General features: G+C 54.4%; 7 protein-coding genes across 7 annotated transcripts; 3 read left to right on the top strand and 4 right to left on the bottom strand.

The window, feature by feature from the left end:
- Window positions 1–1563: 1563 nt before the first annotated feature.
- On the top strand, window positions 1564–2991 carry C8A04DRAFT_25506 (ribosomal protein S5 domain 2-type protein; the record flags this gene model as incomplete). The annotated part of the gene is made up of 2 exons (XM_062779589.1): window positions 1564–1838; window positions 1890–2991. 2 exons carry the CDS (start codon window positions 1564–1566, stop codon window positions 2989–2991), a joined length of 1377 nt encoding a protein of 458 aa, XP_062639961.1.
- Window positions 2992–3320: 329 nt separating this feature from the next.
- On the bottom strand, window positions 3321–4868 carry C8A04DRAFT_25505 (uncharacterized protein; the record flags this gene model as incomplete). The annotated part of the gene is made up of 3 exons (XM_062779588.1): window positions 3321–4563; window positions 4660–4718; window positions 4776–4868. 3 exons carry the CDS (start codon window positions 4866–4868, stop codon window positions 3321–3323), a joined length of 1395 nt encoding a protein of 464 aa, XP_062639960.1.
- A 1279-nt stretch (window positions 4869–6147) lies between these two features.
- Window positions 6148–7766, bottom strand: C8A04DRAFT_25504 (Aldehyde/histidinol dehydrogenase; the record flags this gene model as incomplete). Its single annotated transcript, XM_062779587.1, has 3 exons — window positions 6148–6261; window positions 6398–7282; window positions 7362–7766. The coding sequence occupies 3 exons, from the start codon at window positions 7764–7766 to the stop codon at window positions 6148–6150; spliced, it is 1404 nt and encodes a 467-aa protein (XP_062639959.1).
- Window positions 7767–8359: 593 nt separating this feature from the next.
- On the top strand, window positions 8360–9494 carry C8A04DRAFT_25503 (uncharacterized protein; the record flags this gene model as incomplete). The annotated part of the gene is made up of 2 exons (XM_062779586.1): window positions 8360–9033; window positions 9119–9494. 2 exons carry the CDS (start codon window positions 8360–8362, stop codon window positions 9492–9494), a joined length of 1050 nt encoding a protein of 349 aa, XP_062639958.1.
- A 196-nt stretch (window positions 9495–9690) lies between these two features.
- Window positions 9691–11340, bottom strand: C8A04DRAFT_25502 (NMD3 family-domain-containing protein; the record flags this gene model as incomplete). The annotated part of the gene is made up of 2 exons (XM_062779585.1): window positions 9691–11203; window positions 11267–11340. 2 exons carry the CDS (start codon window positions 11338–11340, stop codon window positions 9691–9693), a joined length of 1587 nt encoding a protein of 528 aa, XP_062639957.1.
- Window positions 11341–12016: 676 nt separating this feature from the next.
- Window positions 12017–13009, bottom strand: C8A04DRAFT_34787 (Tetratricopeptide repeat protein 1; the record flags this gene model as incomplete). Its single annotated transcript, XM_062782951.1, has 2 exons — window positions 12017–12778; window positions 12872–13009. 2 exons carry the CDS (start codon window positions 13007–13009, stop codon window positions 12017–12019), a joined length of 900 nt encoding a protein of 299 aa, XP_062639956.1.
- Window positions 13010–14024: 1015 nt separating this feature from the next.
- On the top strand, window positions 14025–15079 carry C8A04DRAFT_25500 (HAD-like domain-containing protein; the record flags this gene model as incomplete). Its single annotated transcript, XM_062779584.1, has 2 exons — window positions 14025–14041; window positions 14104–15079. 2 exons carry the CDS (start codon window positions 14025–14027, stop codon window positions 15077–15079), a joined length of 993 nt encoding a protein of 330 aa, XP_062639955.1.
- Between the last annotated feature and the right edge of the window lie 441 nt (window positions 15080–15520).

Below are 15520 nucleotides of genomic sequence, written 5' to 3'. Positions count from 1 at the left end.
GTAATGGCCACCACCCGGGGCCCGCCATTACCCCGGTTTTCTTGGCCCTGAAAAAATGCCCTGTTAGCAGCTCGAGAAGCCGACAGGTCACTGTTCTCGGTGCAAACCGCCTGTGAGGTACCTGTAGCACGGGCCCATCTGGTGTTGCCAAGTAACAATCTCAAGCCCTCGGGCTTCGCACTTTCCAGTGCCCCGACCAAAATTGCGGAGCAAATCCAAGCCGTCGCCATCCCGCTGGGAAAGTGAACCCCGTCCTCAGCCTTTTTCGCCCGCGCGTGGCTCTCCACTGGGAAACGAGAAGGTTCTCGAAGGCCATGTTCACGGCGATGGCAACGAACCACAGCGAAACAAAGCTGACTCGAACACCAAAATACACATCGAGTCGTGTCTTCAAAGAAAGAGATGTTTTTTTTGTCACTGGCCGCCGCTGGGGAATGTCCCGAGTTCATCTCCACCTTGGCCGTTTGTTCTGTTTTCTGTTTTCCGCAAATGGAAAAATGTGCCATGCAGATGACCCCGATTTGCAACAGGAGGGTTGCAACACAGCAGGCTTGAGCCCTGACCATCACTTGCGATTTTGCAATCGCTCGCATCGCAAGTGGAAATGACCACTGCCAGGGAGATCGAGGCTGGTTGCCTCGGTGCCAAGGGCGTTATGGCCTCAGCCACCAATCCGGCGCCGCATGTGCCTGGGGCCGACTCGAAATTCATGGCAGCTCGGCTGTTGTTTGTCTTGCTGGCCTCGAGCCGGCACAGCGGAGATCCGCCGCCAAGCTCGCGAACTTCACCGTTGACCATGGGCAATCAACGACCGACTGTGTCTTCATCATCAATGTTGATGCCGGCCAATCATCGAGATCTTGTGGTTTCTCGTTCTCTCACTCTCAAAGAAGAGGAGGAGAATTTGATTTCATCAACCATGCGTGATCCCCAAATGAACCCGCACGGGATGCGTTTTCAACGCCGTCACGGCTCTTGCTCTACAAACATTGGCCGCCTTCGTGGGACTCGCCGCTCTAGCCTCGTACCAAAAAGTGGAAGGCACACAAGGTTAGAAAGGATAGCACGGTCCAGCCCAAGTTCTCGTTCACGGTGCTTGTGGATAAACAGAGCTATACATTTTGAGTGAGCGAAAGATGTCGAACTTGTTCCGCTGAGTCATGGACTTTCTCAACATTTGATGGTAAACTTGAGCCCGTCGCCTTGCCTCAGCTGTCCAACGCGTTGGGATCGCGTGGGGTGTTACAAGCCCCACATTTTTACACTCAGCTCTATGCCCCGCAGCCGGAGAGCTTTACCCCTCGCTCGGGCAAACAACTTCACGGACCACAATTCGGAGCTCAAAAGTAACGGGCTGGACTTGGCTTCATAAAGCTTTCTGGGGATTTTATTTCTTCGGGACACTTACAACCAAGACCTTGATCTTGTTATTCCACTTTTGAGCTACATCTGAGCTCGGTTTCAATCTCACACAAGTCCATCATCAGCCCAAAGCGCCTTGTTTACCTCTCCTGAATCCAAATCCTCATCACCCCACTCTATCAACGCATAAGCTTGGATAAAATGACCGGAAATCCTGTAGACCGCACCGTGGTGGTGTCTTCGCCTGGCAAGGTGCTTCTAGCCGGCGGCTACATTGTGCTAGACCGCAAGCACACCGGGTTGGTGTTTGGGCTCAGTGCCCGCATCCACGTCCTGGCCCAGGAGATTCCCACCAGCAGCGGCGTCCATCTTCGCGAAATCGTTGTACGCAGCCCGCAGTTCCTCAATGCTACGTGGAGGTTTGGGTATCATCTTGTTGCCAACGGCGGTGGAATCAAGGTCACTCAGTTGCAATCGTACGTCTTCATTCCTCTACTATCTATATCACACAAACTGACCTTTCTCAGGGGGACGCCCGTGGACTCAAACCACTTCGTCGAAACCACCCTCAACTACGTCCTCTCCTACATCTCCCACGCCGACCCCTCCCGCGCCACCCGCGGCTTCGAACCCGCCTCCCTCCTCGTCCTAGCCGACAACGACTACTACTCCAAACCCCAGGATTCCACCACAACCCCCAACACCTCCAACCCCCCTCGCTTCCAACACTTCAGCACAACCCTCCGCAACGCCCACAAAACAGGCCTCGGCTCCTCCGCCGCCATCGTCACTTCCCTCACCGCCTCCCTCCTAGCCCACTACCTGCCCCCCGCACTCTTCGACCTCTCCACCCCACACGGCCGTCGCATCCTGCATAACCTGGCGCAGGTCGCGCACTGCTCGGCGCAAGGGAAGATTGGAAGCGGGTTTGATGTGGCGAGCGCGGTGTATGGGTCGTGTGTGTATCGAAGGTTTAGTCCGGGGTTATTGGGGGCGTTGCCGGGGCCGGGGGAGGCGGGGTTTGCGGAGGCTTTGGTGGGGTTGGTGGATGATGATGGAGAGAAGGAAGGGGGGAAGTGGGATTATGAGATTGATAAGGAGTCTGTGGGGTTGCCGAAGGGTGTGGCGATTCGGATGTGTGATGTGGATTGTGGGACACAGACGGTTAGTATGGTGAAGAAGGTGCATGCATGGCGGGATGAGAACCCGGAGGCTGCTGGGGAGGTGTATGGGAAGTTACAGGGGAAGGTGGACGCGCTGGCTAAGGCGTTGAAACGGGGGGAGGTTGAGTCTGTCGAGAAAGTGATGGGCCCGTTTAGGGAGCTGATGAGGGGGTTGGGGAAGAAGTCTGGGGCGGCGATTGAGCCGGAGAGTCAGGAGGAGATGTTGGATGCGTTGGAGAAGGTGGAGGGGGTGTTGGGGAGTGTGGTGCCTGGGGCCGGGGGGTATGATGCGGCGGCGGTGGTGTTGAGGGATGATGAGGAGACAGAGAAGAGGGTGGAAGGGTTTTTGAGGGAGTGGAGTAAGAGTCATGGGATTCAGGTTGGGTTGATGAATGTTAAGGGGGAGACGGAAGGGGCCAGGTTGGAGGATCCGAGGGAGTTTAAGGCGTGGGTTGCTGCGGAGTGAATAGACACCAAATAGACGGATGACTTGATTCTGCGAGAACGCCCTTATCCATTATGGATTCTTTGCTTTTCAACATCTTCCTGGTTTCCAAGTTGCATCCTATTAGTTCCAGCTCCATTAATTCCGGCGCTTTCCCCAACAACACCCAGTGTTTTCCGCCCAAATGCAGTGACACCAGAAAAATAAAAATACAAATATGGGAAACAAAAACACAAAAACACAACACCGCCCACTTTCCCAAACAACCCCAGGCAAAGCACCCAAACCCTACATCCCTCAATTATCCCCCCTTCCCCCCCCCCCTTTTTCCTCTCCTGCTCCAAAATTACTCAATTCACCCCAATACAAGACAAAGTACTAACCGGACTCCCAGCATCAAACCCCGCCCCTCTTTCCCAGTCACCAACCCCTCCATAATCCCCCGCTTCCACAGGCGACACCTCAAACGGCGGAACATCCAACCCCCCCTCCCGACCTCCTCCTCCTCCTCCTTTTCTTCCTCCCATTGGTGAAGTCGAAACGCACCCTCCCTTGAGCCCTGTGCTCATATCCACTCCCGGGATCAACGGATCTGTTTCATCATTCCCCTCGCACTGGTGCGAAGTGTGAGGATTGTAAGCGGTGTTAACTACCATCTCACTGTTTCGCTTCGGCGGGGTTGGGGGTCTCAGGCCTGTACCACCACCGCTGGTAATACCACTACCGCAGAAGGCATACCTCCTCCCATGCTCCCCGGTACTGCCCGTCCAAGGAACAGGTGGTGGCGGTGATGGAGATGGCGACGGCGACGGTGATCGTGACGACGAAGCAGCAGGAAATCCCATCGGCATCGACACCCTTGGTGGCGGTGACAGCGGGGGCGGAGACAGAGGGGGGACGGCGAGGAATCCGTTTCCGGTGCTGTGACTGTGACTGATACCCTCGATCCCCCAGCCCCCGGCAACTTGTCCATACCTACCCTCAGCCCCGTCTTCATCCTCGTCTCCATTCCCATTTCCATTACCACCACCGCCGCCCATCACGTCACCCATCGCGGACGTGCCTGATAAGGTAATAACTACCGGCGCCGGCGACGGCGGAGGGGAGCATACAAACCCCCCCGAAAGCGGCGGAGACCGCGGCGCAGAGAAAATAGACGGCGGCGCCGGCGTTGGAGGGGCGGAAAGGGAAGAGAGAGGGAGGATAGTTAGAGGGCTGAGTTGACTGTCTGGACTTTGAGGACTTCGGGGACTTCCTAGGGTGTTATTATTTGAGCCGCTATCGATGGTGATGTTGATGCCAGTGTTGATACCCGTGGTACGGGGAAGCAGGGCAATGTCGTCGTGGCTTTGGGTGTGGAAGAAGTAGTTTGGAGTTGCGAGGGATGGGGAGGAGGATGTGGGGACTGTTGTGGCGGTGGTAAATCGGCGGGAACGGACGCGGCTGGGGAGGGAATGATGGCTGTGATGGGGATGATGATGGTGAGGATGGTGATGGTGGTGATGGCGGTGATGGGTTGAGAACTGGGGGTTGCTGTGCGCGTGGGCGATGCCGAGACGGGAGGCGGCTGCTTTTTCGCGGAGGACTGTTATTCTGTTCGTGGGAGTAAGTGGTGTTAGTAGGGATTGTGCTGTCTGAAAGGGTGATCTGTTTTGTTCTGAGGTTGGGCTGATGGAAACGGTAACGTACTCGTCTTCAGTCAGACCGGGGATGATGGTGACTTCTTTTTTGAAGTCAAAGGGATCGGACTAAACAACGACAGAAAGTTAGAGAGAGACTTGGTTAGCTCAGGATAGGGAACATACGATCTGAAGCTGGCGCTTCCTCCGGCGGCCCATGATCTCCTGCAGAGATGTGTAGAGTCTCTTGACCTCGGAATAGACGAGCATACTGGCCATGTCGTTGGAGTCGTGGATCTTTCTCTCCGGCAGTGTTGGAAACAATAAACAATTAAGAGTCCTCCCAATCTGTCGTCGACACACTAGATATTATCAGCGGCTGCAGAAGGAAACAATCCAAAGCCTACAGCAGAATTGAGGAAACAAAACAGTTCTGACGAGGAAAAGAAACCATAAGACACCCGCATGAACAGAAAAAGGAGAACTAATGAGGATAGGACGTTAAACACAGAGAAAAAAAGGGTAAACAAGTGAGCAACCCCATGAAGGCCCTCTTTAATGTATGCCCTCCCTCAAACCACAACCCCAAAGAAAATAAAAAAAAACAAAACAAAGAACCATCCCCAAGCCCACCCCCAAGCCCCAACCAGGGATCCCCCCCATCCCCATCCGTGACCGCCAACAAAATGTTTCAGGTCCCTAAGTCCTTTCTAATCTTTTTCTTTTTTTCTTTTGTTTCTGTACGCCCATCATTAAGCCCCGGTAAGCCCCCCAAGCAAGCAAGCCCAAAGGAATCCCACAGGGAAAAAAGAGAGACTCGGCCGAGCCGGCAGACGGGGGCTCGTCACAGACAAAGAGAAAACAAAATTGGCTTGGGGGCTGCGGTGGGCGGCGCAATGCACACGCCACACGCAATAACCGGGAACTGAGTTGCTGTAGAAATCCACAGAGGGTGTGGAATGGGGAGAAAACTGAAATCAGAAACAAAAGCAGTAAGGTCTTCGCCTCGTTGTTTTTTACGTACCTTAGAAAGTTGCTGACTCCATTCTGTGGTTGATGTTGTTTGCGAATTCGCTGAAGAAACGCTTCTCACAAAGAGGCCGAGAAAAACAGGACAAGTTAGGGAACGACGAGAAAACACCCAAAACGGGCTGAGATCGATACATTGAACAGAATGGAGAGAAGAAATAAACTGTGATCAACAGCCTCGACTCAATTCAAAAGCGGCCCCAGCGCAAGCAAAATAGCCCCCAAGCCGCCGTTCCCGCCTGGAAAATCACCAACGCCCTGCTTGCCCTTTGACCACCACCATGCTTTGGAATGTGGGACAAGAATCTCAACCTCATGTGGCACAGCGTGTGGGAACTGACCGCCTCAGTTTATTATTTCTAAATCTTAATCGCGTGCGTGCGCCTGGCGGTGAATATCCTCTTTGTCAGACTCAGTTTCTCCCTCTCCTGCTCTCCTTCTCTCTCCTTCTCTCCATCTCTCTGCGTCAATGTGCGCATTTCTCCATCCTCCTTACGGCTCCCTACATTACATACCTAGCTATATCGAATTATTTGGGGTAATCCTTCAGGTGGTAACTCTTCAGCTTGACGAATTGGTCAAACCCAAATTTGCTCAGCGTCACGCCCTTGCCCGAGTTCTTCCACCCCGTCCAGGCCAGGTCCTGTAATAATAATGGGGTCAGTGGCGTGTGCGTGTGTGCGCGCGTGTGTGGGTGTACGACGGGGTCGGGGTTGGGTCACACAACAAGACCGTCAATCAGTCAGTGAGTAGCACAAAAGAAAAAGAAAGCAACTTACGGGACTCGGAAAGTCGCAGCGGTTGACGAAAACAGTGCCCGCCTCGACATCCTCGCACAGCTCATACCCCCTATCGGTATCCTTGGTCCATATGCTGGCCGTCAGCCCAAACTCGCTGTCATTCATCAGCTTGACCGCCTCCTCATCCCCCTTAACCTTCACCACCGGGATAACCGGCCCAAACGTCTCCTCCTTGATGACCCTCATCTCGTGGGTCACATTGGTCAGCAGCGTCGGCACCACAAAGTTGCCCTTCTCAGGTAGCTTGCTGAATGTCTCGTTCTCGGGTGTGGCGTTGACGGCGCCCCGGTCCAGCGCGTCCTTGATATGCGCCTCGATCGTCTCCTTGGAGCGCTTCGAGATCACCGGGCCGAGGTGGGTGGTCTTGTCGAGCGGATCGCCCAGTTTATACCCTTTCAGCACCTCCTGCACCGCCGTGACAAATTCATCATGGATCTTCTCATCCACATACACCCGCTCGATCGAGCAGCAGCTCTGACCCGAGTTGAAAACCGCCCCATCCACAATCTCCTCCGCTGCCCACGCAATGTCAACATCCCCCCGGACATACGCCGGGTCCTTCCCGCCCAACTCCAAGCCGACGTTAACGATACGGTCCGACGCGGCGCCCTGAACAGCTAACCCACCCGCCACCGACCCCGTGAAGGCCACCAGCGCAATCTTGGGGTTCCGCACGATCGACTCAATGATTGTCGGGGAGCCGGCGTGGAAGTATTGGATCACGCCGTCGGGGAGGCCGGCTTCAGTGAAGGCCTTGGAGACTTGTTCGACGATGGTGGGCGTTTGGGGGGATGGCTTGAGGATGACGGAGTTGCCGCTGAGAAGCGCGGGGATGAGGGAATTGACGAGAATTAGGTAGGGGTACTGCGGCCATAAGTCTTTCTCAGCATCTTACACTTCAACCCTCCTTACTCCTAGTTTTGTTTTCGAGACAAAGGCTTACGTTCCACGCAAAGATAATAAGCACCGGCCCCACAGGCACCTTGCGAATAAACCTCTTGAACCCCTTCTCCTCCTCGCCCGGAGTATCCTGCAACGTCTCCTCACTGATCTTTAGAAGGTACTCAGCCCGCTTCACGGCCGTGGCGACCTCTTTAGCCGTGTACGCGATAGGCCGGCCCATCTGGACCGTGAGCTCGTTGGCGAGCTCATCTTGCTTGTCGGAGATGATCTTGAGTGCCTTCTTGACGATGTCCTGGCGCTCTTTGAGGGTTGTCTTACGCCACGAGTTGAATGCTGCTGTGGCGACCTCGGGAAGTCGCTCGAGATCTTGCGAGGAGATGCCGGCGCGGGTGAGGATCGGCTCGTCCGTTGTTGGGGAGATGGTTGTTATCGTTTCGACTGACATGGTAGTGAGGAGGGGTGGGTGGTTTGTGGGAGTGTTTCGGGTTGAATTTGTCTTGGGATTTTTAAAGCTCGAAATCTCTTTGAAGTACGTTGAATGAAGTACGTTGAAGGAAGAAATAGGATTGAGGAACCAAGGAGTCCTTTCTTATCCTTCCTCTGTGTAAGCTGCCCCTCTACAAGTACCCCGCCGTCATAAGCCGGGATGCAGGTGGATTCGAGTGGGGCAACTCGGCCGGCTCGGCGAGACATTGATAACAGCGTTCGGTACGTGGGCGGTACTTGTACCGGGCCGTTCAATGTTGACAAAACACAGCCAAAAGCACGCTACCGATCGTAAATATTGGTGGCTTTATCTGTATTCAACTATATAGCACCTCTAAACACGTGTAATGACAAAATAGACAATTGAAGCCCCATAGAAAAGGCATTATGGGACACTTCGTTGGTAGCTCATATGTCATCTTCAAGTACCGTCACTATCGCGCATTGGCGCCCCTGCAGGCCCCGGAATTTTTTTGGATGAACTCAATCACGACGCCAACCGAGCAGCTCTTCGTCTCTCTCAAACTCTATCTCTTTTCTTAACCACGCACCATGGCTGACAAACGCAACCAATTCCTCGACGCCGGCGACAGCGACGATGATGCCGGGAATGGATACGACTCCGAAGACGATTTCCAAAAAGGCGGCCGCAGCGCAAAACGGAGGAGGGTTGACGACGAAGACGACAGCGAGGCTGAAGACTTCAGCGACCAAGACGAGGACCAAGAGGATGGTGGCGGCGCAAGTCTAGACAACAATGGCGTGACTGAAGCAGAAGAAGCCGACGAAAACGACGAGCAAGAAGATACCGAACCAACCCAACCCCAAAACACAAAACCAAAAACAACCGACCTCCCCGGCCTCTCCAAACCCCTAACAAAACAAAACCTCGTCGCCTCCGAAGCCGCCATCAAAAAATCCGGCGTCGTCTACCTCTCCCGCATTCCCCCCTTCATGAAGCCCGCCAAGCTGCGCTCCCTCCTCGAGCCCTACGGCAAAATCAACCGCATCTTCCTGACCCCCGAAGACCCAGCCGAGCACACGCGCCGGGTCCGCGGCGGCGGCAACAAGAAGCGCTCTTTTACCGAAGGATGGGTGGAGTTTGTCAAGAAGAAGGAGGCGAAGAAGGTGTGCGATCTGTTGAATGCGCAGATTATTGGTGGGAAGAAGTCGAGTTGGTATCATGATGATGTGTGGGCGTTGAAGTATTTGAATGGGTTTAAGTGGTGGGTTGCCCGGTTTTTCCGTCTTTATCCCCACCGCCCCCTCTCCCGTGCTTCCAAAGACTAATAATTGGGGAAATGCCTATAGGCATCACCTCACGGAGCAAATCTCAGCCGAGAACGCCGAGCGCGCAAGTCGAATGCGCGCAGAAATTGCTAAGACGACCCGCGAGAACAAAGAGTTCGTTCGGAATGTCGAGCGGGCCAAGGTTCTCAACGGGATACAGTCCAAGGCAGCGGCGAAACGGAAGAAGGTTGATGATGAGGACGGTGAGGGGGGAGGAGACCGGGGCGGAGACGGAGATGGATACACGGGCAGAGGTGAGGCAGCGAGTGGGAAGGAGACTGGTGAATCGACGACTCAGGAACGGAGGCGGACGTTTAAGCAGATACCCCTGGTGAAGAAGAGGAGGCAGGAAGAGCAGCCTGATCAGGTGCAGAGGGTGCTTAGCAAGATCTTTTGATTTTGAGGGCAACAGGTTGTTATCGACAGAGGGGCGGATGTCCTTGTAGGCTCATACTACTTGCGACTTGGGAACAAGTTCGCAAGGTTACTGTAGCCAGGACAAGATACCGTTCAGCAACGCCTTTTAGCCCAATTTGAATTGCTTTAGATTCACATATCTGCTACGCCCTATCCCATCTCCGAAAAACAACACCCTAAACTTCCTCCTCCTCCTCCTCCTTATCCGCAATCTCCAGCTCATCAAAGTCATCCAGCAGCTCATCCATGTTGACCTTCGGCCCATCATCCTCCTCCACCGTCATCTCGGTCTCCGCAATACTCATCGCATCCACATCCGGCTTCTTCTTCTTGGTGTTCTTGTACAGTGCCAGCGCCTGCCGCAAGTCCTCATCTTCTTCCACATCCCGCAGGAACTGTTCGTATTCGGCATCAAGACGAGCCTGATCCACCGGCTTGGGCAGCAGATCGCCTTCATCCTTCGCCATGCGCTTGAGCTTCCAGTTCCGCCGCTTGTTCTTGCGGCGGTTGGCGTAGTGCTTCTTGACGAGCACCACGTCAGGGATCGTTGACCCGTACGCGCGCGAGTTCTCGATCGCGTCGAGAGAGTCCGAGTTGAAGTTGGTACCCGTCAGCATGTAACCCATCGCAGAGTCGCCCGGCCGGAGCAGGCTACCCAGGTGAGTACGGGCAAAGTAGGTGTTGTCGTTGACGCCGAGGTCGGACGCGCGCGTCACAGTCGCCTCCCCTAGTACCCATTTGCCCTTCCGTTGACCTGTGGGCTCAATGTCCATGACGATAAACTCAACCATTTCTGGGGTGCCGGCTAGTGGGTGGAACGGAGCGCGCCAGTAGGCATCGGAGCTGAGTTCGGCTGTTTGGAGGGTGTTGGGGTCGAGCAAATTGACGGACGTGCCTATCCTCCAGCAGAGTACTAGTGGGGAGATGTTACCGAGCGATTTGGCGAGTTTCAGTGGTAGCGCAACGAGGTCGTCGCGACATACTGGAACAATCTCGGCGGAATAGTTGAATTTGTACGACTTGTTGCCCGTGTGTGTATCGGCGGAAATGAGATGCCTCGATTCCTTCGTGTGAACTGGTACGACCGACTTCAGGAAATGGATGAAAGCCTCAGCTTGATTCCTATGCGCAAAATAAAAGTCGATGCCATCTTTCTCCTCTTTGATGTTTATTGTGTCCCGATGCGCCTGGTGTTTGAGAATCAACTGCTCCAACAGCAAAAACGTCCTCTTGTGGGTCACTTTCTGGCGGACCTGCACGGCGGCACGCCACACGTTGGCGGTATACGACTTGGCGCACTCCCGGCATTGTTGGTTGGTGACGACGTAGACCACCTCGAAGCTCTGTTGCATCAGAACACCGTCCGCCACGGAGTCCTGAACCGTAATCTTGACCTTGATACGTCGAGAGTGGGGTTCTGTCCAGACAAAGCGGGCGTCGATAATCCGGACCTTGCCCAAATTCCGTAACCGCTTAAGACATAGCGATAGCAGCTCTCTCGATTCCAGTGCGGCTGTCACCCAGCTAGTCGGCGGCATTAACCATCGGTCGCAGTCTCGACAGACCTGCAGTGTCCCTTCGCGGGGGATACCTTGTGAAATGTCGACGGTGGATTTGATGCAGTCGTAACAGAGCGCGCCGGCGGAGGCGGTGCCGTCGATGGGGGCGCCGCAGTTGCAGCAAAGAATACTGACATCGTGTTAGCATTAGTGAGCGGAGAGGAGATGGAAGCATGGGGAGAAGAGAGCTCACGTTGCTCCTGTGCGTGCTGTGCCCATGGGGACCTGGGGCATGGGCACCATGCCCGTGTCCATATCGATATCCATGATTGTTTGGTGCCTCTACGGCCTTGATTTTAATCTCGATTTATTGGGGGTTTTAGTTGAGGAATGAATCCGAAAATTAGAAGGGGTATCGTCGAAAACAAATGACCAGAAAACTGGGTGTCATAAACAGAAAGTGACCTGGCGGGGCAACTTATTCCTCTAGAAATTTTAGTTACTTCACTGACATTCTTGCCCCGCGCTGCTTGATAAGCTGCTTATCGGCCTGGGCGGTGGCGCTGCGGGACCCACAATCTCTTGGCGCTTGGGAGGAGGTGGTCCTCGTCCTTGGCTCTTTTAAACAACTATCTTGAGATTGGTAGGGTGATCAATCAAGGTCTTGAATCGCTAGAATCTAGGCTTCTTGGACTAAGGTATCTTTTCCCCAATGCTTAAATGTGAGGATATAGCCCGTGCCTCGACCATGATTCATCCGCTCCCGACAAGACGATAGCTACGAGGTGCCTGGCTTCCGCCATCGAGTTCATTCTCATTGAATCTCGAGTCTCGGCATGGAGATAGATGGTGGCGTTCACACACATCCCAGCCCTTTGCTTACCACTACAATGAGTCACTGTTTTGAGGCTTCCCCGGCTCAAAGAAAGGCTCTTAAGATCTCTGCGGATATTTTGGGCGAAGATAGCCTGACAAATCAGCAGAACTCCCTACGTTCTCATTCTCACTTCCCTCCTCCATTTTGAAAGTTCATACTATATCCCCCCGTCGTCTCATCCTTCACCATCTGAAAGTTGTCCGTACTCAACCCAAATGGCTTCAGCAGACCATTCCCCAGATCTTTCAACTTGGACCACATCTCGGCCGTTTCCTTCTCCTGTGCCGCCTTGGCCAGAGGTGGTAGCATCCGCAGCTGTGCCTGCACAATCTTCTTATCCGTAGCCGTGAGATTTGCCATCGTGGACAAACGTTTATAGTCTTCGACGGCGCCTTCAAGGTTCGACCAGCCGCCTAGCTCGCTCCTTGCACGCGCCCGTCGCATCAGAGCCTTGGCACGTATCCGAGCGATATCATCCTGGCGTTTTTGACGGGCTGCCGCAGCCAGCTCGTCCTCGGTGGTAGTAGACAACGCCGGGCCGGCTTTGGTGGCGCCGGCGCTGACGATCTCTTCTTCGACATCGTCTGCCTCTTCGATTCTGCGCCGTTCAGCTTCGGCTTTCTCCTTATCCTCCGCCTCCTTCCCTTGCTTCTCTAGCCGATCGAGCCCATCCAGTGCCGAGGTTGCGCTACTGACAGCCTCCTTCCATTCCTCCAACTTCAGGTGACATGCAGCGACGTTAGACCACAGCACGGCCAGTTCGTAGTCCAGGTAGTTCGGGCACACGGCGACAGCTTCATCGTACTTGTTGAGGGCTGTGTCGTATTTTCCGGATGTAAAGAGAGTGTTTGCCTCGGCCTTGTGCGCGTTGGATTCGGCTAGCATGGACTTTGCCGACCGGAGGAAGAAAGAGGGTTATCTGTCAGTTGTTGGGTGTGGTCTACAAGCAGGATTTCATCAAGTGAAAATTGGGCTGCTCACTGCCTCTTCTTCGGGGTCAAATCTTTCTTGAACCGCGTCCTTCTCCACGCCATCGTCCTGAGCATCTCGCTTCGGGCCGGGGCCGTTTTGAGCTCCCACGCCCGCCTCGGCCGGCGCCTTGTCCTGGTTGCTCGCCATGGCCAACCGACCAGTCTTTGCTCAAATAGGGAGTTCTAAGAGGGGAAATTCAAGGTCGGGGAGCGAGCACCGGCTAGACACGGAAGGGCGAGTTACTCCAATCGGCGAGATGGTGATGGCACGCTGGGAATCGATTGGGCTTCTGTTTTCTGTACCCTGTAATTACCGTTCGGGGTTGTCGCGCGAGCGGAAAGCCCCGCCATTTTTCCACGTGCGGGCCCTGGAGAGGCCCCTGTTAGTTTTTTGGCACCCTGGTGTTCAGCGACGTTTCCTCGGCTATCATCCCCTGCATCATGTCAACACCGGGTTGAAGAATTCTCAACATGAGGTCTGTCAGGTACTTGGATAGGTAGTTTGTTGGTAATATTCGGTGATCGAAGGCTTTATTTTTGATCCAGAACCTGAATAACGCAAGAATTCAAAAGAAGATGTATAAACAGGGGACAGATTGCACCATCTGTGGTACATTGTCCGTCGGTCCGACCACAGAATAGCTTATCAGCTCGAGATCTCAAGCCTCCAAAATGTTCCTGAAAATTCCGATGATGGCGTTACCAAGACCGAATATCGGCCGAACAAGTTGCCCGCAAGTGACAAGAACTCTAGATAACCATCTAGCGGATTCATGAGGCTAGGAGGAACATACCTTACCTAGCTTATCCAAGGAGACACTGAATACTGTACATTACGGTTGTTCACTGGGCGCCATCGATTGCCCCACCACTAGCCCAAACAAGGGGGACGTTCCTGCCAGCCTTTAATTTCATGCCCCTCACTCATGGGCTTCAATCATCTTCTCATCCGAAGACGTGACTCAACTAGATATCAACAAAAGAAGTTGTGCCTTCCCTCCTTCAGTTTTGGATCTCATATCTGGCGCTTTGGCCAATCCGTTGGCGAAAACTTTTCACCTAGCCGCCAGTATAATTTCCGCCAGATTTTGGGTTTCCTGCTCCCGATCTTGCTCTCACAACACACCAAAGCCTAGAAGTTGGACATCAAGCGAACCATAACAATGGCTCCCAAGACTGAGTAAGTATGCCCATGATCTAATTCATAGCCGGAGAGTACCATAACTAACAAAAGATCACCAGCTTCCCGCCCATCCGCGCCTGTCTCTTCGACATGGACGGGCTGCTGCTCGACACCGAGGACCTGTACACGCTCTGCGTCAACCTCATCCTCGAGAAGTACCAGCGCCCGAACCTCCCCTGGAGCGTCAAGGCCCGCCTCCAAGGCCGCCCTGGCCCGGCAGCCAACAAGCTCTTCCACGACTGGGCCAACCTGCCCATCACCCGCGAGGAGTACATCGCCCAGCTCTACGAGCTCCAAGGCCAGCACTTCCCCGGCACCCAGCCTCTGCCCGGTGTGCCCGAGCTGCTTGCCCACCTCGGCCGCACCCGCTACTGGGACCTCCCGGGCAAGGCTTCTGCTGCTACTACCATCACCCAAAACGGGAACGGCAACGCCAACGGTACCGGTACCACCACCCCCAAGCAGCAGCGCGTGCACATCGCCCTTGCAACATCCTCCCACGCGTCCAACTTCCGCCTCAAAACCGCCCACCTCGAGGATCTCTTCTCCGTCTTCCCCACCACCCGCCGCGTCCTCGGCGACGACCCCCGCATCGGCGCCGGCCGCGGCAAGCCGCTCCCGGACATCTTCCTCCTCGCCCTGCAGACTATCAATGATTCCCTCCCCGCAGGCGAGAAACCCATCGCTCCGGAGGAGTGTCTCGTCTTCGAAGACAGCGTCCCCGGCGTCGAAGCCGGCCGTCGCGCGGGCATGCGCGTGATCTGGTGCCCGCACCCGATGCTGAAGAAGGAGTACGCCGGTCGTGAGGCGGAGGTGCTCGCTGCCCGGACCGGTGAGGCCGGCGATGTAGATTTGCACCAGCTGGGCGAGATTGGCGATGGCTGGGCTGAGTACATGCCGACTTTGGTGGGGTTTCCGTTTGAGAAGTATGGTATTGTGGTGCCGCCTGTTGAGGTGGAGCTTGAGAAGGGCATGCTGGAGGAAGGCAAGATTGTCGATGGTGAGACTCTCCAGGTTGCTGCTCAGGCTGCTTAACCGACACCCTCGTACGGGGCAGACCTAGTTGCGTCTGGCGCCACGGCTTCGACATACGGCCATAGAAAAGGATCGGGAGAAAGGGAACTAAAAAGTTGTGCATTTTGAGGAGACAGTTTTTCGGGGTTAATACTGAGCTCATAGAGAAGGGAAAGGGAGATATGAGCGATCTCGTTTTTTTGCTTTCCAAAAATAGATGCACACAGCCTGTTTCTTTTCCCACACGGTAGACAAAAATATACTTAATAGACCGGTGAAATTCAATTTGTGGTTCTAATTGAGGTACATAATGCCTACAGCAGAGGCTTCCAACTCGCGTACCATTGAACGTAGCAGGAAGGACTGTGGTGGTGGTACATTTATATCGTGTTCAAATATCAACCCAGTTCCGATGCTAAATCCCACCCGAGACAATCCCTATCCTTTCCCATTCCAACGCCA

Source organism: Dichotomopilus funicola (assembly GCF_033296635.1).
Source record: "Dichotomopilus funicola strain CBS 141.50 unplaced genomic scaffold C8A04scaffold_7, whole genome shotgun sequence".
Classification (NCBI taxonomy): domain Eukaryota; kingdom Fungi; phylum Ascomycota; class Sordariomycetes; order Sordariales; family Chaetomiaceae; genus Dichotomopilus; species Dichotomopilus funicola.
The sequence above is the reverse complement of the archived record's forward strand: the minus strand, read 5'-3'. Positions and strand labels throughout refer to the sequence as shown.